Below are 24,270 nucleotides of genomic sequence, written 5' to 3' on the forward strand. Positions count from 1 at the left end.
CTTAAGCCATTTCCTCTCATCACATTTCTTGTTCCTTGGGAGAAGATACCAAACCCCACCTGGCTACAGCCTCCTTTCAGGTGGTTGTAAAGAGCAATAAGGTCTACCCTAGATGCTTCTCATAAGACCTGTGCTCCAGATTCTTCAGCAGCATAGAATGTTGCAAATTTACCATTAACTTTAACTGAATCTCATTGCACATTTCTAGTCAACATTGGCATAAAATTGAAACAAAATGTTGAAATGTCTGAATTCCTCTTTCTGAGCAAGTCTCTGCCCTATGTATGTATGTATGGGGAATCCATTTCCTTATATTTTTGGAATGTGACTTTTTCTGAAGTTCATAGCCTCTCACAGTTCCTGTGTCTACTTTATAAAGTTAGACATAACGTTCAGCCTAATTTGGCAGTGGAAGACTAATTAACATGTAAGAGGACTTCAGCAGAGCAATCCTCAAAACTCAGTGATACATCTTAGAAGAGAGGAAAAGCTTTCCAATTATTTTAATGACATGCTCAGCCCCGAAAGCTTTCAAAATGCTAAAGCTTTGCCTCAGTACTGTTCAAAATATTTTATTTCAAGTTTAAAAAAAAAGACACCATCTTGAGGTGGCCCCTCGATGTTATTATTGCTAACTGGAACTGAAAGTGAGCTACATTAAGGAAAATTTTGACCTGGTTGGAATGATAGCTTCCTTATTGCCTCCCATGGATTCTGAATCAACTAATCTTTAGCATCTGCTGTAAACACACACAAAGTCATCACAAAGACATTCAGCCATGCTTCACGAGCTGTAACACCTCCCCACATTCTCTGCAGAGCAGATCCATATAGCTCCAGTATTCCTAGCCCACAGTAACAGCAGGTGCTGCAAAGTTTCCACCCAGCCTGAGCGCCTTGTGAGAACATCAGGCTCTTGCAGGACCTCTATAATGTTCCTGGCATCTTGCCTTGACCTTCGGTATTTTGTGCTTTGCTCTCTGACTCTTGGTAGGATAGGAGGAGACAAGAACAAAGTTGCATACCTATGCCTGAAGCTCAATCATTAAAAAGCATATTTATGAATGTTTGTTCTAAATTTGTCCCAATGTTTTCCACCTGACAGAAAATCCCTTTTGTTTTATATCAATAATAGAGATAGGAGCTGATATTGTTTCCCAAACAGCCTGTCCTGAGCTCATAAGTTTTCTAATTACTCTCAAACATGTCCATATAAACACAATGTTCTCTTATTTACTATACCTTCAACAAAGTCTCAAGTCATATTAAAATTGTGGAATTGTATTTTGTGTATTTTTATAGCTCTTCAAATCTGGATTCATTTGTCCCTAGTCTTGTAATATTTATCTTCTGTCCGGTTCATCTGATGCAAGGCCATATTATTTTCATTCTGAAGAAAAGAAGCAATGGGACTCTCCTAACTTCTGGCTTATTGCTCCTCTACACTAAACATAACACAGGCTTCCCATGAGTGTAGTTGTTTGTCATCTTCAGCCATCTTTGTAAGCTTTTTATATACATTCAGCATATGTATAAAATTCTTTGAATATTTCCTTCTTGGATTTTAAGAATACTTAAACTACTGTTACCTTCTAATTTCAGGAAACTTTCAAGCTATTGTGTGATATTTCTTTAGTATCAATACAGCAGTTTCAACTCAAAACTTTGCCAGTATAATGAAAAGACATAGAGATGTCCTCTACAGTAGAAGTGGATGGTCCTTTCTAAATTTTTACTAAAGCTTTCAAGAGTTACTCAGTTATCCTGCCTACAATTTGCAAGATTCTGCTGGCCGTCATATTCTAGTCAAAGGCCTATTCATCATCTAACCTTTCCTTATTAATTTCCTTTTCTATTATACCAATAGAGTGCAGCTTCAGCTGTAATTATTTAAATGCTAATAAATGAAAAATGCATACTTTCACATCTATTGAAAATGAACACTTTACAGTCAATATTTCAGCCTTATAGCTTATATTTTCTATTTTTTTATGGTCATGTAATTGATAATCTTTCACTCACTAACACAATCCATGTTCCCAGAACTACAATACATTCACAATGCTATTAAACTCTTATGCTGGAAGACAAGAATAGACACAAGATTTATCTAATAAAATTGAATGAGTAATAATGAATAGCATTCACAATGTGAAATAAAGGAAGGCCTTAAGACATTTTACTATACTTGCTTTTTTTATCCTGATTTTTTTTGTGGTTTTTTTTGTTTGATGGGTTTGTTTGTTTGTTTGCTTGTTGGTTGGTTGATTTGTTTGTTTGGGGTTTTGTTTGTTTAAGATAATGTTTTATTTAGACCTTAGGCCAAGTGTAACACAGGAAGTGTAAAATAAACTGTATAGGATGATCTTAAAGAACTTTATTTACATACTTCACAGCCTCCTGTGCACTCCTCAGGACCTGAACAGGCAGAGTATTTCTCACAGGTAAGGGGAGAAAAGCTAAAGTGTCTTTAGTGCTCTTTCATCATTGGAAACTGTGACAATAAGATATCAGTCTCACATACAGCTGAGCCTGACCAACAGTCCAGATCTACAGTTTATTTTTATTCATCTTGTTGATCAGGAGAGGAGCTATATTTTTAAAGGGACATCCATAAGATATGTGATAAAAGAGGGAACCATAAAATTTTCTTGACCCCAAATAGGCAGACATAGGTTAGGTGGTCTTCACTCCATTTCCAAGTGCTCTCACCTGGAGCACTACAACATGAGAGTCACTTTGGTATTTATTCTTCAGAGTGTGCTATTCCCTAGTAAACCACTGCACAAATGGACATAGAAGACCATTAGACATCAAGGGCTTGTTAAAATCACCATTCCCATGATCAAGTATTGAAAACGTTGGTAAAAAGTCTGCATGTATGAAAAAGTGTAAGATCTATTTTTCATGCAAGAATATTGCCATGATTTTTATCACACACAGGGTATTTCTGTCCAGACACACTTCAATTCACATCACCTTTAGTCAGGAACTACTTTTTTTCAGAAAAGAGTATAGATTAAAAAGAGTTAGAGTGCTGAAATATTTGCAGATTCATGTAGTGGAAATTTTAGCAGGTAACTTTTATACAGAATAAATTCTGATGATACTTTCAGAAACATGCAAGCCATGAAAATGGTATTTGTACAAGAGACCCACAGAAATTAATAGTCTATATGTTTGGAAGTTTACATTATTAAAAAAAAATTATTGTGTCAAAAAAAAAATTCATTAAATTCTGGTTATAAAATCACTGAAGAAAAAAATAATTTATTATTTCCTTATCTTCCCTTTTCATTGCCCTGGCATTTAAACAAGTTGTAAAGGTAAAACAAGAGTTGTGTTTCTTCAACCAAAAGTAAATCAGAAAGGTGCAAAATGCTAATAAAAGACATAAAATATGTGCTTTTTTGCATAAAATATGTACTCTTCTTTTTCAGCTGATGAGACACCACTACAGTTCTAGTTCTATTCAAAGAGATTGAAAATATGCTCTTCAATCACTGTGGGAATAAAAGGTAATATTTCTATATTTAATGTGGCAGGAAATCTTGATTCTTTTAATTAAAATAATGAAATGCATGAAAGAAGTGGAAAGATTGAAAGCTGACACAGATAGTCCTGACTGTGGCTGAAAAAAGGTGGATATTTTCCAAAGCCAAACTCAGAGTTTTAGCAAATTTCATGCAGATGGCATTCATTAAAAGCCTGTGTAAATGCATCTGCTTTTTGAAGACTTATTTAATTAGGAAAAGTGAAAAACCTTAAAAACAAAAAGGATTTTGTTATTAGTAATAGCAACAAAGGTTATTTTAAAGGAATTGACTGGAAATATTCAATGAGTTGGCAAATGTAAAAGAGTTTACAGTAAACACCAGAAGTGCAATAAAAATAGGACTAAGGGAAAACTTTGAATGTTATCTTCAAGAATTGGAGTGTAGAGAATGTACTCTGTGAAAGCTGAAAATATTAGCTGAATTTTCATTCCCACTAACTTGAACCAGTTTAGTCTATGGGAAGGTGGGTCTCACTTGTATATTCCTTAGAGACAACTGAAAAAAAGAAAATTGTTTTAATGAGAAAACTACTGAGCCAACTAAAATATTACAACATACTTTCAAAAATACACTGAAGTTTATGAAGTTTACAATGTCCTTCTAGAACCTAAACTTTAAGACCAGGTGCAGTTGTCAGTGAAGTGTATGAAGTGTGAAGATTTTAACACCTTCATTTCTCTATCAGCAGATACACAGCATATTCTGATTTAAAGTGTTAATGTAGCTCATGATTAAGTTATATTTACTTAAGTGAAGTGCACCCCAAAAGAGAATGGGCATTCAGGGAAGGGAAGGGAAGGGAAGGGAAGGGAAGGGAAGGGAAGGGAAGGGAAGGGAAGGGAAGGGAAGGGAAGGGAAGGGAAGGGAAGGGAAGGGAAGGGAAGGGAAGGGAAGGGAAGGGAAGGGAAGGGAAGGGAAGGGAAGGGAAGGGAAGGGAAGGGAAGGGAAGGGAAGGGAAGGGAAGGGAAGGGAAGGGAAGGGAAGGGAAGGGAAGGGAAGGGAAGGGAAGGGAAGGGAAGGGAAGGGAAGGGAAGGGAAGGGAAGGGAAGGGAAGGGAAGGGAAGGGAAGGGAAGGGAAGGGAAGGGAAGGGAAGGGAAGGGAAGGGAAGGGAAGGGAAGGGAAGGGAAGGAACACTGTGCACAACCAGGATTTCACAGACTTTTGCAAACACTCAATTTTTTAGCATACCTTATATATTTTCTTTGTATTGATACCTACTCTTGTGCAAAAGAAGAAACCTATTGGTGTTTTTTGAGTTGGTTGGTTGGCTGGCTGGTTGGTTGGGTTTTTTGGCAGATTGGAGATTGATTTCCTTATTACATAGCAAACTACCAGCTCCAGGTAACTAAGAAAATGTGTAGACAGGGTGGGAAGAAAATCCAGAGAATTTTTTAAGGACTTATAAGCTATTACTCTACCATTTCTTTCTAATCTTTAACACAAGGATCTGATATTAATCATAACTCTTATGTCTTGTGTTCCCACAAGACCAGGATTTCAGGCTTTTCCAGAATAGTTTGCAGACATCATACAGGGCAAGAGGAAAGGTCTCCCTTCCTGATTATTTTCATAAACATAGAAAAACTGGAAGATGTGGAATTGGCTAAACATCAGATATCTGGGCTAGAAAATAGACACATAGTATAAGGTGTTTTTTTTGTTCTTAGTTAAATAGCTTCACCAGAAGAACAGCTGCTTCCTCCAGTGGGACAAGACCGACACTGGAATTGCTCCAATGCAACCAATGTGCATCTGTCTTCAAAAGAAGATGTAATTCATATCTGCCTACCTGGGCATTTTCAGGGGAAGATGGAACATCTGGAAGTTAAAATTGTATTCATATTTGAGAAATGCCAAGAATATATAAACAACTTGATGAGAGAGGGAAAAGTGTCAGAGTCTGCAGATACAAGGAATCAATGATTACAACTTCATGATATTTGCAAATAAATATTCTGTGTTCACAGCTCCAAGTGTCTAAGTACCAGAGAAAGAACAATGGAGAGGTATAGTTGAAATTTTGTAGAAAGTTTACAGTATCTAAGACAAATTTCTGCTGTGCTGAAAAACTATTTAAGAATATGAAGATTTCTGATATTTGAGAATAAACTCAAAAGCATTCTAACTACAAGGACTAAGATGTACTGTGCTTCTTGTTCTGGTTGAAGAATCACTAATTTAATAGGATGATTATTGGCAGTACAAAAGGGGGAAAAAGTGAGGCATGAAGGTGGGTTGGAGAGGTGTGTGCCTGTGGGGAACATGGGCTCAGCTGCCCACTTCCCAGAACCTGGGACATGGGACCACTGCAGCCATCCAGCAATGAAGGAGAGGCATCCCTGCAAATGGCTCTGGCAGGGAGTAGTGAGGAATCTCAAAGGTCCTGAAGCCTACCAGATGTGGCCATTTCTAGGAGGATGAGAATGTTGTGATCACTTTTTTTCTTCTTTGTGTTTCTCATGTAACTCAGTCATCAAGTGGAAAATGTAAAGCAGGATTTATATATCAGAACAGCACATGGAAGTACTTAAAATATTTTCCAGAATTTAATCAAAAAATCACAGGATCATTTAGGGTAAGATCTCTGAGATCATCGAGTTTAAACTTAGACTGTTCCCTTCCTTGCCAAATAGACTATGGCACTGGTTACCATGTCCAGTTTTTTCTTGAACACCTCCAGGGGTAGACTCCACCACCTCCCTGGGCAGTCCATTCCAATGTATTACAATCCTTTTAATGAAGAAATTATCCTGTAGTTCAGCCTGTACCTCCCCTGGTGCAGCTAGAGGCTTTGTCTTCTTGTCCTGTTACTTGTTGCCTGGGAGAAGAGGCTGAACCCCATCTCTCTACAATCTCTTTTCAGGAAGAGAGAGAAAAGGTCTCCCCAAAGCTTCCTTTTCTCAAGGCCAGGGAGGGTGCTTTTAGATAGTTGTATAGTTCAATATTCAGTTTGCTAGCACATTGAAGCTTAAAATTATTACCAAAAATATTTTATTGTGCAAAATATTAAAGAAATCAAAGAATCTTTACATTATTTTAGGATTCTAGTGAAGAGACTGCTTACAGCTGCATGAAGTAAAGTCATTAGAGCAATGTAGTCCTGAGCTAAGCACTACCACAGGGAAAAAAATTTGATCCAGTGCCACTTTATAGTCCTGACAGCCTCACAGATGTGGTATTTATTTCTGATCTACACTTAGAATGACACACTGAAGAGTGGATAGCAACACTGTTGTAGAAGTTTTACAACTGACTAACTTCCCCTTTTATGAAACTGCCCTTAACATTCAGAGTGTAGAATACATTTGCTTACTCTGATTGATGGCAAATATATGTGCTTAAAACGAATTTTCTACTAATTAGTTTTTAAGACAAAATCCTAGTTCTCCTCACTGTTCTCTCTGTATAGTTAAAATTATCTTAATTTACTAACTCTGGCAAAATTGCTGATTCCCCTTCCCAATGCACTAATATCTGCATATGCAGATTTTAATTCACATTTAATTTTAATTTTAAGTGTATGCTGAAACCTCATCAATATTTGTAGCTAACCTTGCCAAGATTTCCCCAAATTGCTTTCTTATACAACTGTAGCTATTTTCTACGTAATTTCCAAAGTTCATTTCTTTCCAGAGTAACAGTGACCTAGCAAAGTTTCCCTTGTAAATGTTCTTACATGAGCTTTGTATAAAGAAAACAACAAATCACTGGACATTTCTGGTTCAGTAGGAACTTGCAGACAAAATACAATCAAATTGTATTACAATATCTATGGATATCTCCCTCATAATAAATGAAAGAAATAGGCAGGCAGCTATGTCTCTGAGCAGAGTGACACACTGCACTTATTTCTCGAAGGGGAAGGAGGGGAGAGAGTAAGTTGGGAGAGTTTTCACTTCTATTCATCTGGAAATTCATCACTTCATCTGGTTTGCTAACAGCAGAGCAGAGCATTACATTCTCCAGAGAATTTCACACAGCTTCTATGTAATCAATATAAAATCACAATGTCAGAACAAGAGATGCATTTTAGGATAAATGTATCTCATATAGATTAATTCTGCTTGGACATCTGATGATGGGGAATTTTTTTTTTCTTGCCAGTATTTAGTTTTAAGTTGACACGCTTCTCATTAAAGTAAAAACTTTATCAAACATATTTACAGATTAAAAAAAAATATTTTCGTGCCCTTTCATTTTTGAATCAGCAAAAAACTTATGTTCACAGAATTCATTTTTTACTGCAAAATACCTCTTCATCAACTTAATCAGTTAAAAGATAAATTTAGTGCAAACTAGTAGTGGTTCTGCTCCAACTCATAAGACACAGTCAACCATCTAGTCATGTAGATGTCCCAGATAGGCAGGGCTCACATTCAACCTCTACCACAGTTTTTTTGCTATAATACTGTTATTCTAGCACTCCTGGTAAAGAAAAAAAAACCCAAACAACAAAAAAAACCACCAACAAACCAAATCAAAAGTAAATATGAGTGAGTCTAACTTGGGATGCCCCCCTGTAAAATGCTCACGTTTTCTACTCCTATCCTGAATGGTGATGCAAAAACTTCTAGGAAAGAGAGAGTTTTAATGTTTTCCCTAGAAAAAGCCATTGAAATGATACTAAATTTATGTTGCAGTTACAGTTTGAATATTGTGATTGCAAACTATTCAATGTATCTAACCTCACCTCTTTGGGGTGTTAAGGTATATCCTACACCAGATGTGTTCATGTACTATTACAGCTGACTTCAGAGTTGCATGGATAGACTTGAAGTCAGAATTAAGATCCTACCTGCTATAGGATAAAAAGGTTAATGCAAAATAAGGACCTTAACATTTGAATAGATGTATTAAATTATGCCTCTAAAAACAGTAAAATAGTTACCAGAAAACTATATTTATGGTAATTGTGTCAATTGTGAATAGCCTCTCAGCAAAGACTGAAACAAGATTTAGCCCTTCCTGGCATGCATAGAGAACCACAACTTAAATCTACATAATGGAATATAGGAAAAAATTGAGTTCATTTACATACCAAAGGAGGCTACAAAGGCTTAGATTCATTGTGCCTCTGACAATTTGACTCCAGGCAAAGGTACAGAGATACTTTTGAAGTTGTGAGAACATAAGGACGTACAGAGAGTAGCAGGTCTTTACTTATTACATATTTGTAAAGGATTTTTTAAAAGTATCTTTGAAGATAGAAAGAGGAGACTTCTCCAGTGAGAGTTTTTCTGTTCCTGGCATTTAATATTTTCCTTTCTTATGGTAAATGCCTTTGCATGGCACCAAGCAGAACTTCTAGACCAGATGCAAGATCATACTGTGCTCTCAGACTTAATATAAAAGAAGGTCAAACCTGCCCCTGGACTGAAGTGGGGCTTATTCAAGACTTAAAGCCACAGCTTTTTCATTCTGTTTTGTAAGGAAGTAGCATTGGCTATGATTTTGAGCAATTGAATTGATTTGAGTGAAAGTATAACATAGGTAAGTTTTAGCATATGGATAATTTGGGAATTAAAAAAAAAAAAAATTAAAAAATTGAAAATCAGTTCCTTCTATGGATTTTTTTCTATTTTGCTTCCTCTACATTGCATGACCTGTTTTGTTAGCTCATCTCTTTTACTCAAAATATAATGAGTCTAAAGAATAATGTAGCTGCTAACAGTGTGCTTTATGATGTTCTTATATTTTACATGGAGAGGAGAGGAACAAAGAAAGCATTGGAGGCTATGAGGAAAAGGACAGAAGATGGGTCAGAACAAGATCTGTCACCTGGTATTTCTGCTGCCTATTGGTGTCGCTATCTCTTCCATTAGTCAAAGATTTGGTAGCCATGCACTTGCTTCACAATTCCCAAAACAGACTTTCTTACATTAATCAACTGCTGTAGGCACATATTAGGAAAAAAAGCAGAAGCTAAATTTTGCTGGTCCCTTTTGACCACATACAGCTTAAACACACTCCCACTCAGGAATCTAAAGTCTGAATGGACTATTCCAATGAACTAAAGGTAGAGAGATATGACTAGAATATTAAATATTGAACAAAAACATTTGAAGTTGACAAGAGAACATGACATATGACATATCCATATGGATAATAAGCTCAGTTGTCCATAGTTTTAAGGTAAATATTTAGATGCAGTGACTTTATATCTTGTTTATCTTGCCTACCTACTTCATGTACTGTTATGAGTACATCTGTCAATGAAAAGCAGCAAGGATAGGAAGCCTGCCTGTTTGCAAGTTCTCTTTGCCAAATCTTTGGTTTGGTTTTAAATCAGTAAAAAACTGTGTTTGTTTTTTACACCTCTCAGAATATATTTCAATATTACTGTTGAACAATCCTCCTTTATAAGACCCACTAAAATCAGGCTGCAGTGGGGGAATATAAGCAGGGAGTATAATTGTTGATGCTTTTTGAATCATAAACTAAAGTTTTCTATAAATGTCATTTTGAAAAAATGCCCTTTAAAGTTAAAAATTAATTTAAGAACACCCTGTGCTAAGGACCACACTTTCACAATGCTACAATTTTATATTACTAATTATAGGAGTCACATTTATTTAAAAGGAAAAAAAAAAAAAAAAAACTATGATAGAGCCATTACAGTTGTGAAGAGTTAGAGAAATCACTGAATTGTTGGAAACCACTGGCTGAGCAGATGCAGTCAAATTAAGGAAGTCTTTTTTTGAGAGTATAGCAAGTTTGCAAATTCAAAAAATGTATTCCTAATTTCAATTTATTTCACTGTTTGAAATAATTTTTATCTTATTTCTATCAAGGGCTAATAAGGATTTTTTCTTTTTAAGTAGGAAATATTTTGTCTTCCCCTAATATTTGAAATAACATTACGTGAAAAAAAAAAATTAGCTCTATCAGTTACATATTCTTGTAGGATGCAGTGGCCAGGATCTAAATTAGAAATAGCACTATATTTGTTTAATAAATCATTTAATTATCAAAACAAGTTATATTTAAAATAGACTTTTTCTATTTAACCAGTATGTAAATGTACACATATAAACAATTTTTAAATTCTGGATTTGAACCATTTTAATTGAATTACAATTCCCATCCTAATGAAACTTGACAGAAATCACAAGTAAAAACAAAATCATTATCTAGCCAAAGAGAAATGCACCATTTACCATCCTCCAACATTAAACCCCCACCCCAAAAAAACAATATAAAGAAGTTAAGGATCTGGATAAATGACTCCCAAAATATAGAATTTTTTATTAGACAGATATTTAAGTTATCTTTCTTTCTAAAAGGCACAAATTTAGTGGGAAGGGGTGTATTCAGTTGCCATATTAGTCTCTTTTGGGAAAAAGAATGATAGATGACATATGTAAAACACTTGAAAATTGCTAGTTTGAAATCCAGGTTCCTTGTTTGAGGATTTAAATCATTGTTAAAATCCGTGATCTAAAAGTCTTTAAATCTTTTGGATTTAAAGCAATTCACCCTCTACTACTGTAATATGGTTTAGCTGGTAAAATGAATAGTTTGCTCTACTTAAATATTTTTAAACAGAGAGAAACCTGTAACTGTCAGCATCAGAAAAGAAAAAGTTTTCATTTCTGTAAATAGATGACTTGCTTCAAATAGGGTAACTCTGGTATGTTACTCTTTTTTCAGTACTGAACTGAAGCCAGGCCTGTATTAGGAAATGTTTTAAAGTAAAACACTTTCTGCTTTCCAGAACTGAGCAGTGAAAACAGACTGAGTCTACCTCTTACTCAGTATTTATATTGTAGGCAATGCATAAAAGTACTCAAAATATTTCTAGACTAAATTTCTTTTCAATGTTTAGGTCTCTGAAACTGTAGATTGGGACTTCTGAGAATGTAGGTAGTTGCACAGACTTCAGTTTTAAGCCAGTGGTAGCTGATCTACCCAATAACTTGAAAACACTAGTAGGATTTTAAAAACATTTCTCTTCATATAAGAAACATTAAAATATGATCCAAATACTTAAGATCACAAGGTTCTTTTGGAAAAAAAAGTGAATAAATATTCAGACCTACAGTCCAGCTGTTTGCCCACAAGTAAACAGGAGCTAAGTGCACACACACACACTTTTAGCCTGATGTGTTCTAATGTCCTCTGGTTTGTAGGTTTTCAGTCTTCCTGCTGTCCAGAGCTGAGCTCCTGACTCCCTAAGGGGCTACCTAAGGTAATGGATTATATGTAAGTGTTGCCTTGTAGCAACTGAAGGTGCATAAATACAGTATTGGCTTTGAGTAGCATTGTCCACAAATTCTAAAAACTGAAAGTCAAGCTAACCAATTTGACTTCAACAGGCTATGAGAAAACACCAAGACTGAAGCCAAACTAGCCAGCATGGTTGTACAGGCCCACAGTCATGGGGGAATATAATTTTTAAGGAATTTCAGTAAGAATTTGGAGCATCTTTTCCCCACAAAGACTTTTTTACAGGCAGACCTGGTGTTTCTCACTCTTTTTTCCACTTTGTGCAATTAGGCTGTTGATTTTGCCTGATGTTTCTGAACAAGAACAGACAGATTTGTTAAAAAAGTCATAACTAAAATTGTTGTATTTTCCTTACCCTGCTGTAATAGGTATACTGTCTTCTTCCTCATCAATATTGAAAGGCAGAAAAACAAGATATCATTTCATTTTGAAAATTTTCTAGATGCAATTAGATTCTACAGAAGCATCCTAGCTCCAAGCATAAACAGCAGTCTAACTGAAGGGTAGGAAACACCTCTTATGCCTTTAGCCATCAAAATGAATCATCTAATCCAATTTATGCATCTAGGCCCTGTTGCAGTCAGCACAACTGGCACCTCTAGCAGCAACTCATGAATTACCATGAGAAGTAGCTATCTGCCTCTTGCCTCTAGTGTGCCTTCATTAAACATTGTGCCAATTGAATACCTCTGTTAGCTGCTGACCATCACACCCGTGAAATAATTGGGATTTTACCCTCTGGCTCTTGTGTGTTATTTCTCATACATTAGTTGTTTCATGTCTGTTAATCTTGAAGCATACACGTTTTTGCCTTTTGAAATGGTTTAAATCTTAAAACTTTTCTAGTTATCCAATAGCCTGAGAAAAGGGCTGAAATGCAGAAGCTAATTTTGATTTTGTCACTGACAAGCTGTGTGTAGCCTTGGGGCTAGCCTGTCTCCTTGCAGCCTGCTCCCAGACAGGGGAAATATGTAGCTGCATAGCTCTCAGCAGCAAAATAAGGACCAAACTGTGACTCATTGTCACATATCTATTTGACTCCTGCTTCTCTCTTGCTCCACTGGGGAAATAAGTTGTGGCAGACCAACAGCTGGCACAGAAACCTTGTCTTCCTCCTCTCCTCACCTCCCTGGATTAGATCAGTGCACAGTCTCCAGAGCACTGCAGCAAGCAGAGCTGGCTCTCTGTTCAATCCTCTCTGTGTGGGAGGATGAAGTGTCAGGGGATGGCCATCAGCCTTGCACTGTGACCTGCAGGAGGCTGGGCTAGAAAGGACCAGCTATAGGGCTGGGCTGGAGCTGCTGTGCACATACAGATTAAGCTGTACATTGGCAGGAGCCATTTCTCAGAGGTGTCAGCCTTTTTCTGCTCAGTGGTGGCAGCTCCAGCTACATCTGCCACTGAGGCCAGTACAACCCCTGTGTTCAAAGCCACAGTGGAGTAACAGAGTTAGAGACCCATGGCTGTTCAGTCTTAAGTGGACCACAGCAAAGATCCTGACTGCTGCAAGAATATTCAGTAACTGTTTAAATGTAATAATTAAAAGAGCAATAATTAGTATTCATTATAATAATATGACTAATACTAATATTAATATTAGATCCTGAGAGTATAGCACAGATAGAGTACTTAGTCTCTGTACTGAGTCTTTGTACTTTTTTAAATACAATTTTAAGGACTTCCACTTTTTAACAGTACATTTCTGTGATTGCTATGACATGTAATATGAGAATGCTGAAGATAATCCTTTGGAATCTTCTAAATACTTGACAGCTAGAGACATAGGTCCTGCCAACTTTCTAAGGACATTTATGAATTGCTGTCTTCAGGGATCTCATTTTGTCTTTCACAGTGTACATTTCACCAGTATTTCCACAACTAACAATTTGTAGCTGTGTGAAAGAAAAAGTAGGACATGTGGGTATTGGGGCAAGTAGACAGTGTAGGGCAATTCCTTACTGGCTACATATTTAAGTAACCTAATCTCACAGTCATTATCATGATGTCGACCTGAAAGAGCTCCCCATTGTCCCCGTTCATCTCTGAACGGATCATTGTCCTGACACAGTGTCAGGAGGAGAGGCTGAGATGTGCCATGCCAGGGCCATCTCTCTGAGCCAGCATCCCTGCTGTGCCCTGCTCCCTGGTGTGTCAGCATGGCACCCCAAAAGGCAGGGACAGCCTGGCTCTGGGACTGACAGCGGAAAAAAAAGTTATAAATACCTATTGCAAGGAGCAAGCCATTCAGGCCTAGCAAAGTCATGAGGAGCCCAGCAAATCATGGGCTGGGAGGCATTATGGAAAACAAAATGAATTGTGTGAAGCAGTTGAATAGTATTTTGTTTATCCAATCTATATGTTGTTGAAGTTTAAATATAAACTTTCGGACTGTGAGTGCCATACTAGCCCCAGAGGAAAACAAACTGCAGTGAAACATTAGCTCCAGGCTGAATTCCATAAATAAAGTTTCCATCTTATGGATACAGTGTTTAAAAAGCAGTCAGTCGCTACAAGTGCATTCCAAGCACATGAAAATAAAATAAAACTAAGCCAAACATAACTAAACTAAGCTAATTATACAGTTTATTTCCCTGTCATGTGGAAGGTCAGCTTACTGGGGAGCTGATGCCCCTTATCATCTAAGTCCATGCTTTGTACAAAAAGCCCCACAAAAGAGACAACTGTTACAGATGTAAAAACACTCCTGTAAAAACACCATAAAAACAAAATAAAAATATTTTCAGACTCTATTGTCTTTCTCTCTATGGTCTTTTGTTTCATTCTAGAGTCTAATTTTCTTCCTTTAATAAGCTAAATGATTGAAAAGTCAGACTGGTTGGAAAGCCTTGTATTTTTTGTCTTTAATTTTGGACCAAAAATCTCGCTAATTTGGTTATTTCATAGATTTGCCTCAAAACAGCAGAAAATAACCAGTGTTTCCAACAAACCTAGTTAAGAATATCTGAATAAACCAGTGTTAGTATTTGGGTTAGGGCTGTCAGGCTGAGCCACCTGTTTTGGCAGCATTTGCAGCCAGAAGTAGATTATAGATCAGTCCAACTGCTGATTAAAAAATCACATTGCCTCCCTGCTGTGGCTAACCAGACATCAAGCAAGGATCGTGCCACTTGACACAGTCCTAACATCAGCCCTTAGGAAGGAAGGGGATCACTTTCTAATAGCACTTAATGCAGACCCTCTTACAGGTATGAACATAAAAAAATGGAAGATGAGAGCTACATCTTTCAAGCACTGGAACACCACATAAGTTCGAGAAAAATAACAAAGATTACTCTCAGAAGACTGTTTAAAAGCTTTTTGGGTTTTTTTTGGTCATTATTTAATTTTTGTCACTATTAAATTCGAATAAACAGTGGAAAAAAACTTGGAGTGAAATTCAACTAAAATATTCAGTATTAAAGAGTTTTCCATTTTAAATATATCCCCCCTCTGACTTCAGCTGACAAAATATTGTTATGCATCTAAAATGTTATTTAAATATGAATAGTGAGGAAATATTAAAGTACATGAAACATTCACATTTTAGAATATGTATTTATTGGTTGATACAATTGCCTTTAATTTTTACAGGCTGACATCACATATTTATTTCAGCACAATTTTCACTGACTCTCTTAGAAGTCTACCTAAATAAGGATAGCAGAGGGATTTTTACCTCTTACCCTCAGTAACTTCATGTAGAGTTCACAAATACTCTGTGCTCCCTATGGAAAAACAGGACCAAAATAATAAGCTATTCTGACTCTGACAAATCTCTAATTGTAAGGGGCTACCAAAACTTTTTCTGAGCAAAGCCTTGAGAATAGAACACCCTGAACTTCAGATATTCCCTGTTTGTATCTCTCTAATGGAGCTGCCTAAATAATGGTGTTCTGCAAATGAAATTAAGGTTATTTTTAGAGGTGTACAGAAAACTTGCTTTACTACCTGGTAAAAACTCAGGCTATAGAAGTGAAAAAATAAAAAAAAAAACCAAAAACCAAACCAAAACAAAAGAACAGGAAAGAAAAGTAAAAAGGTATCCAGAAAACAAAACTAAATGATCCTGGAGTAAATATATTATTTGCAAGAATAAGAACAGCAAATCGTTTTGACATGCCATTCAATTATACTACTAAAGCACATATCATTTTTGGTTAATTATATTTGAAAAGAGTTACTGTACCTTCTGCTGTTATCTCGGCCATGATGATGGTAAGAGATACTCTGTTTAAAAGGTCAAGATTTACTGTGGCAGCTGAGATAATACTTCTGGGTTGCTGACTCTCGCAGGAGCTGCAGGATGAGAAGGAGGGAGGTCCTCTGCTTTTTCTAATTGTGTTCCTTCTTCTTTTATGCTCCCTGAAATGTCTGTTTCCTCTGCAGAATCCTCCCAGAACAACCCAAGACCTTCCAGAAGCAACACTTAAAGCTCAGTCTAAAGTGTCAGCTTCTATCAAAAATAGCCATGCCTCAGAGTGAACCTTCAGCACGTTTTTCTAATATCCTCAGAACTATTCACACCACAAATAAAATGTAAAAAAACATAGCTCTGAACAGGACAGGAATGCATGGACAGGCAACAAAAAAAAAATCAAAAGAACTGGGAAAGAACTGTTCAATGCTCCTACAGCCTTGCTGGCATAATTGCAGTTCTTTGGGGGGTATGTCAGGAAACATGAAATATAGAGTTCAAAGTAACCTTATCCATCCCAGTACAACTTTATTCTTAGCACACTCAGTGCTTAGCACATTCTTCCTGGCCTTATAAGGCTTGGGGAGGGTCCTATGAAGCTCACCGCTAAGGGGGAGGGTAAATTTAGGTGATTTTCTCCACTTTGACTCTCAGTTGCAGATCAGGAGACAATTAAGACACTAATTTAAACCAATGAAGTTGGTTTGGATTTTTTTCGGTCCTTTTCTGATTTGCTGCAATTATCACATATACCTGTGAAGTTCATCTGAGTAATACAGAATACTGTAAAAAATCTTAAATTATGTTTTGTATAGTCTAGATACATGAATGAAATATGCAAAAATATTAAGCAGATCAGATTTGTTTTTCTGGGTCTGATTCATGGAAAATGTTTAAGTAGCTCAAAAATTCTGTGATTTTTGAAAAAATTTTATAAAACTGAAAACAAGTAGATTCTTAAAAGCATTTAGAGAAAGTAAAATACAACAATTCAAATAAGAATGATTATTTTAAAACCAGAGCAATCTTTTCCTTGCACTGCTTTCAATTTCAGGGCTGTAAAATTATGTATGTGGTCAACAGCTTGAAAATGAAATTAGCAGAAAAGTGCCCTCAAGCCAGCATACCTTTACATAAATGTCATCATCACATGAAACAAGAAACCATCTCAACAGCTCTTGCTAGTGAACCTATAGTCACCTTGTCTCTGCTACATGAGCTGGCATTTACACTTCTCATCTCCCCCCAGGAGATATGAGCACCTGGCTCTGTGGCAGTGTGGAGAAAGGAATCTATTTATCCAATGGACAAGAGGCAGAAGCAAAGGTTCACTGAACAGCAAAATCACCACCAGGATTTTTCTCTTCCCTCTACTCTTAACACACTTCAAACGTTCCACATGTCTGAAAATGTTAGCTTTTGAAATGTTAGCTTTTTCTAGCCAAAGCTTGCAACCAGTGCTGATCCCCATTCTTCTTTAGCTCTGCTGACCAAATGGTTTGCACTGACAAGTTTTGATTACTTGGTGCTAAGTACTTAATGCCTTTCTGATCTTCCCTCTAGCCTCTGTTGGCTCCTTTAGCCTGTTCTTCAGTAGATCCTCCTTACTAAGGCTGATAAAGAGATTTTATGTAAAACCTTATTTCTTCAAAAATACTCTTCCATGAATACCAGAATGGTCCAAGGAATCACTTTCACATGTCAACAAAACAGCTGCCCACAAAAGGTCAGTGGTTAGTAAAGGATGATAGAAGGTGTGATATTAAGGCAAAACCCTTGTTCTTCTTAATTATCTCTCTTCTGCTGAAGCAATTCCATTTTAAATTAACAGTTAAATATTTGGGGTCACCTATGTTTTGACAGCTTTACTACTTCTTTGAGATGTGAGACAGATCATCTGAATACCCAAAACACAGGTCTAATCAATCCGGAGAAATCAGGATTTTTGACTTGTATTACTATTCAAGTTGAATAAAATAGTAAAATCTTGGGAATGTGGGGAGAGAGATAAATGGGGGAAAATCATGTTTGAATCATTTCCTTTTTTACGTGGCAAGATCCTGAGATTGTGGACTACACACAGACACAGGTGTTTGCATGACTAACTGGATGTGCATGATTGTCTGTCCCTCACCACTTTACATTTCAGCTCCTGCCACCTGCCCTCCTTCCTCCATGCCTTACTTCCTTGTTACTGTTTATGCTTACCCTCAATCATGGGCTGTTATTCTGAAATATAAGAGCAGAAGAAGTGAGGGAATCAAACGAATCAAACTTGAAATCAATTTTCCGCAACATCCTCCCAGGAGCCAGAAAGAGAAATGGTTGGTACCCTCTGTGTCCCTTGTATGCACAAAAAATTCATTCTGGGAAGCAGGCTAAAGATGCCATATGCACCAATATCTTACATTTATAAGTGTGGCTTTAGGCAACTGTATTGGAAGTTGCAGAGTTGCTCCCTTTAAGGAGGAAAAAGTCAAGGGAAGTGGGTATCATATTTACTAGAGATAATCATAGTCTTGTTGAAAATACACAGAACTAAAATAAAACAAGTTATGAGTATGTGCCTATACGTTCAATCTGAAAACAAGCATTGTCATCTGGAAATTATAAAGAATGTTATATTAATTCTTTAGAAATCTAAGCAAGGGAAAATCTGATTTTTTTTTTTTTTTTAGGTCAAGTTAAAGTTTTTTCAAAACATGAAGTTTAACTCCTGGTTCAGTCCAGGAGTTTCTGTGAACTGTAAACTAATCTGTGAAACTCACATTATGCAGAAAGTGCAAAATTTATACAAATCTTCATGCAACAAAGTAAACATTTTCCTGGCCTAGCTTATATATAGAAAATTGCATTTTAGTGGGAACCTTTTCTATCTAACCTGAACAGACATATTCTTTTGTAAGATGCCCTTTCTCTCTCCTTAGTCCCCAACAATAAGTTTGGTTCTTGCAAATGATATCTAAACCTGGACACACACAAATTTTCCATAATTTTTTCTGACTATGCCCTGGGAACAATGAGAAAATGCTCTTGCCTCAAGTTAGCAATAGATATTCCCCTCCTACTCACAGGGGTTACATAGTAAATGAACTGTCCTGGGATCAGTTCTCACATTCAGTGGTAGAAGGCATGGAGGGAAGTGTAGATTCAGCTACAGCCTCACACCAAATTCCTCAGATACACAAATCTGTGTTAGACAAAATAAAATGACAGTTCTCTTTGCTCTATAGTTGCCTGGGTAGGGAAAAAAATAATAAGAAGAAGAGAGGAGAAGGTGGTATTATGTGCTGCTGCTAATGTCTGCATGTAACCACATGCCTTGATCTCAGACAATGCATATTTCACTTAGAACCCTAACTGATGAAACAAAGTATAGCAATTATTTGAGAATTTTTTTTAGGGAAATGTCAGAAGTTTATTATTCATCAGATTCTAATGCCAACTTGTGCTTATTGGTGAAAAGTTTGATTGTTAATATAACAAAGTAGGAATATACAAATACTCTATGAGCTCATTTCTGGGTAGTCTTGATGATATTATTAAAAAGGAAATTGGGATAGACAAGAGTTCACCTGAAATTATGAGGTAATGGGAGGAGAGACTTTGATACTGATATGAGGAAGTATTGGAGGAATTGAGTATAACTGTCATTCAACAAGAAAATGCAGGACAATATTTGAGTTGTCTGACAACATGTTACTGACGAATTCCCAGAGCTCAGTCCTACTGAGAATCAAACTATTCATGATAAAAGAGCTTTGTATCCCACTGCATGCTCAGCAGCACAGCTGGGTCAAGGAAAGGAAACTTAACTTTAACTCTGATATACCCAATGGTGTCACCAGATCAGATGGGAGTATGCTGTTATCAGAAACACCCAGTAATCAACTGATAAGAACTAAATATAGGGTGAAAGTATAATGCCAAGGAGAGGGTGAATGGCACTGAATCTACTAACAAAGAGATATGCAGAAGCAAATATAGGATTAGAGTGATATCTGCCAACTGAGCTTTGATGTGCATATGGAGCTGGTTTCCTCTGAATCAGATTTTTACTTTTGATGCTTTAGTTTTGTTTAGGAATACTGTTCCTTCTAGAGGAGATTTTCATTCAGCCACACTGATCATACTGTGTTCTCCAGTATGAATAGGAACACACATTCTGGTGCCTTTGAAGTCCTGATCAGTCAAGGATGTAGCTGTGGCTTTCTATAAGACAAGTTGTCCATAAGTTGTCTATAAGTTGTCCATAAGACAACTCTCATTTTTTTCCCCCATTTGTTATTGATATTTCACAATTAACAGGTGTAATCAACATGAGCAAAATACATATATATTGTGGATATTCTGAAGCACACCCAAAATATAAAGCAAAGCAAGACCTTGATATCACATCTGATCTGGGTTAAAACTTGCCATGTATATGTTTGTCTCATGAATCAATTTGCATCATTTTTCAAAGAATTGCATACATAGTACTTTTAAAAAAGTTTTTATTTGGCATGTAGGAGACAGTAGGTTGAACCCCATAGTGGATCTGTCCTACATTTAATGTGAACTGCTGACAGACAGATAAGGAGCTCCCTCACTGTAGGCTGATTTGTCTGAATGCAAATCAGCCTCTGCCTGGGGACAGCTGACAAGCACACTGGGGTGACATCACCTTGGCACTCTGAGCTCATTAGAGGGCACTTCCAAAGCTATATGATAGAAACACAGCAGGCACAAAAGAACATATATATGATACTGACTATTCTGCTTTACTATGGAAAATATCCCCTATTAGTCATTCTACTGCAAAACTGCTGAAGTAGCCTCAGTCAAGGGGTGTGAATAAAGAACATTTCCTAGCGTCCAAGAAGGCCAACTGATTATAAATCTACTTCCAGGAAATAAGAACATCCTACTTAGTCTTCTTGCAAGCTGGCCAAGTAGGCAATCTATGGCAGGAAATCAGACTAAAACAGCTCCCTAGCTTAGGAAAATTGGGTGTTTTCAGTGTTTTATCTCTAAAAATTACTACTATAAGCTATGTTCAGGGAGGGCATTTATTGCAGCATGTCAAGGTAGACTGCATTTGTATGACCTTCAGCAGTTCCATATAGCACACTTTTCATTTTCCTTTGATTACTCTATTCTTGCTATTCTTGATGAGTATTGCTTTATTATCAGCTATGTGACTTTACTTTCTCACCTAGAAAACTACTCAGAAGCCATTTCACAGACAAGTTCTATGACACTGAAAAAGGAAAGGAAATCTGGAGCTGACCCTTTTTAAAAAACAATGACAAAGAGTACACTGTAATTATCTTTTTCTTCAGGACAATCTCTATCCAAGCTTGACCATGGACAGAACATAGAAAGTTGCCAAACAATTATTAGAGATGGGGATTGGCTCTGACACAACATGAATTACCCCTGTCAAATACTGATTGAGAACTGTTCAAGTATACCAAAGTATTTAGTGTCGGGTCAAAAATGTCCTTACAAAGCCAGGTGACTTCAGTTCCCATGACTTTCCTTGAGAACAGGGAATTATCTGAAAAAATTCACTGACTTAAAAAAAAATTGAAACCAAGTTTTTATGCTGAAAGAACAAGACTGAGAAATATACTACACAGAAATACCTAAAAAAAGAGCAAAATTGTTCTTGTGCTTCAGATTTCAAACCCAGCTCCAAATTTCCCATAATAAATTTTAAATATGTCTCCATATCTTAGCCTTATGAAGAGTTTCAATAGAAATCTGCATTTACTGTTTTTTTTTTTCCCTAGATATGACCATAGTCTAGCACGTTGCCAAAAGAAAAGATGGAAAGACAATTTTGAACAAAAGTCTGATGTCAAAAGACTTAGACAAATAATTTTTTCCATGCCAAGTACTTGGGGAAAAAATGAGTAAAACTAAGTATCAAGTATCTTCAATAACGTGAATGCTTTTTGGGATGCTTTAAACTATCTGCTCAGGCTGACCTTCACAACCAAGGGAATATCTCATCTTCCTTTCCATTTAATAGCTTGTTCTCTGCTTGATATGGTACATTATGTCCCACATGTTCTTAGATGCATGCTGAGTGTATCTAAACTAAACATCCCTAGTCACATTGCCAAAGTATTTGCCTTGCAAATAAACCCACTCCAAATGTCAGGAGGTCCATCCAGATTTTGGCACTTTCATACTTTTCTGAGAGCAGACACTCAGTATCTAGGCACAGTGAATTAGAAGGTATTTTCAAGCAGTTTTTGTCCTGGACATCTCTGTGTGCAATGCAGCTGCAGGTCTAAGAGTGGTTTTGCTGAGGGTTTGTGTCTCCTGTGTTTTGTGTTTGGCTGCTTTTGGATGTCAGGTTTTTCTGCTATTCCCAGGTCCCTATTTTCCCTGGGAAATGCTTGAATTCTGCATTTTGACAGACACAATAGATATCAGCTCCTGGCAGTGGATAAATCATTTTCTAATGAAATTAAAAATCTGCATATGAATTAACTCTCTATGTGCCACAGTGATATATCCAGCAGTACACAAATGTATGACTCAAAATGCTGAAGAAAAAACTGAATCTGTTATTTGTCACAAATATACAGAGAGACAGAGAACAAAGAGAAAAAGTCGACAAAGTATTTCAGCAATTATCATCTCTAAGAAAGAAATTACATGAAAGAAACCAGTTTTATAAAAAAAGTTTCTTTCTACAGCAGCTGTAATTTTTCTTTCTATTTCCTCTTTCTTTCTCCTACATTCTAGTCACAGTCTTGGAGAGATCAAAGCTGGAATTGCAGATGAAGAACCCACTTTATTATTATTATTATTGTTATCACTATTTAAAAAGCAAATCTAATCTGGAAGCTTTTTCATTAGGCAATTTGGCTTCTTTGCAGAGTAGAAGAGGAAACCAGGAATTAGTAAATTCACCCTTGTCAGTGCTGACAGCTCTGACTGCATTGAAAAAGGTATGTCTAAAAATTAAAGGATCTTTTAAAAGAAAACATAATTTTGAGCATTGATGTCTTTACAACACATCATAGCACATATATATTAATTTTCCTTCAATAATACATCACCATATCTGATTGTGAGTCAATTTAGATAACTGTCCAAGCTCCAACATATGTCCATAGTAAACTTCTTTATGCAAACCATAAAGAAGATTTGTCTGCAAAGCATTTACTGAAAAGAACTACTTGGTCTTTCTTTGTCCCCTCCAGTCACCCTGAAAGAGCAGAACACAAATAGACCAAATGTCAAGGACTACAACAATCCCTAAGGGACAGTTATACCATTTCTTGTTCCAAATTCCCAGTTTAAATGAAAATAAAAGCATTACCCCAGAGGCAGGAGGTGGAAGATCCTGAGCTGTGTTTCCAGGGCTGGGAAGGCAAGGCAAGGGCACTGGGGACGGCTGGGAGCTCCCAGTGCATTCCAGGGCCTGAGGAAAGCGTGCAGAGCTGGGGCAGAGGGCACAAAGAGCAGCTGCCAAGGAGCTGCTGGCAGGTGTCCTGGGGCCAGGACAGCCAGGGCTGCCAGGGCAGCACTCGAGCTGCTGTGCAGCCCAGAGCAATCCAGACTGGGACACAACCATCCACAAACAGACTGGGACACACACATCCCCTGGGGATCTGGCCTCAGCCAGAGGGTTTGTGCTTGAGATCCTTCTGTGGGTCTTGGAAACAATGATAACTAAACTTGTGGTTTCTAAACTCATAGGCAGTCTGTGAAGTGGACATTTGGCTATAAAATCCTATTTTATATGCCTTGTACCTTAAAGATTTTTCTCTCTGGTCACTCCTGCTTCTTCCGCTTTCCTCAGCTACCTGGAAAGTTCAGGGTTTTGTTAAAAATTCATATCAGGAGAAAGGTTTTGAGAAGAAAATGTAGCCTGGATATTTGGATTCTGCTTCACCTAACAATGGTGCCTTATGATGAACAAGGATAAACATGTTTCTTGTTGCAGGGGTACAGATAATTTGTTGTATTCTGGTTTTATGCATTCTTGTCCTTAAGGAAAGTAGCTAGGGTTATAGTCAGTCTCTGAGGAAGGCAGATATATCAGTACTTCTATTTTCCACATTTTCAGAGTAACAGCAAAAAAAATGTTATTCATTCTACAAACAAGAACCAGAGCATGACAGCTGAGTGGGGCAAACCTTTGGTTCATTTGCAGAAATAACAAAGGCCACACAACAACAGATACACAAACACAGGACTGAAAGTACAAGCCAACAGAACATGCATTTTGCACAATCAACCATAACATGATTTTCACACATCACCAAACTTGAGCTAATGTCCAG

The 24,270-nt window shown here is 36.9% G+C and overlaps 1 protein-coding gene across 19 annotated transcripts in view; it reads right to left on the reverse strand.

Moving 5' to 3' along the window:
• TRDN (triadin) overlaps positions 1–23,413 on the reverse strand; it is a 228,971-nt gene extending 205,558 nt beyond the window's left edge. For 16 of the 19 annotated variants that reach the window (XM_056487101.1, XM_056487093.1, XM_056487098.1 and 13 more), the window contains exon 1: positions 23,304–23,413. In XM_056487101.1, the coding sequence (XP_056343076.1) occupies positions 23,304–23,397 (94 nt within the window). In that variant the 5' untranslated portion in view covers positions 23,398–23,413. Of the gene's footprint in view, positions 1–15,970; positions 16,503–23,303 lie in introns of those variants that run through there. The other 3 variants (XM_056487099.1, XM_056487096.1, XM_056487100.1) reach the window with 3 other exon arrangements.
• Between the last annotated feature and the right edge of the window lie 857 nt (positions 23,414–24,270).

Source organism: Oenanthe melanoleuca, chromosome 3 (assembly GCF_029582105.1).
Source record: "Oenanthe melanoleuca isolate GR-GAL-2019-014 chromosome 3, OMel1.0, whole genome shotgun sequence".
NCBI lineage: Eukaryota > Metazoa > Chordata > Aves > Passeriformes > Muscicapidae > Oenanthe > Oenanthe melanoleuca.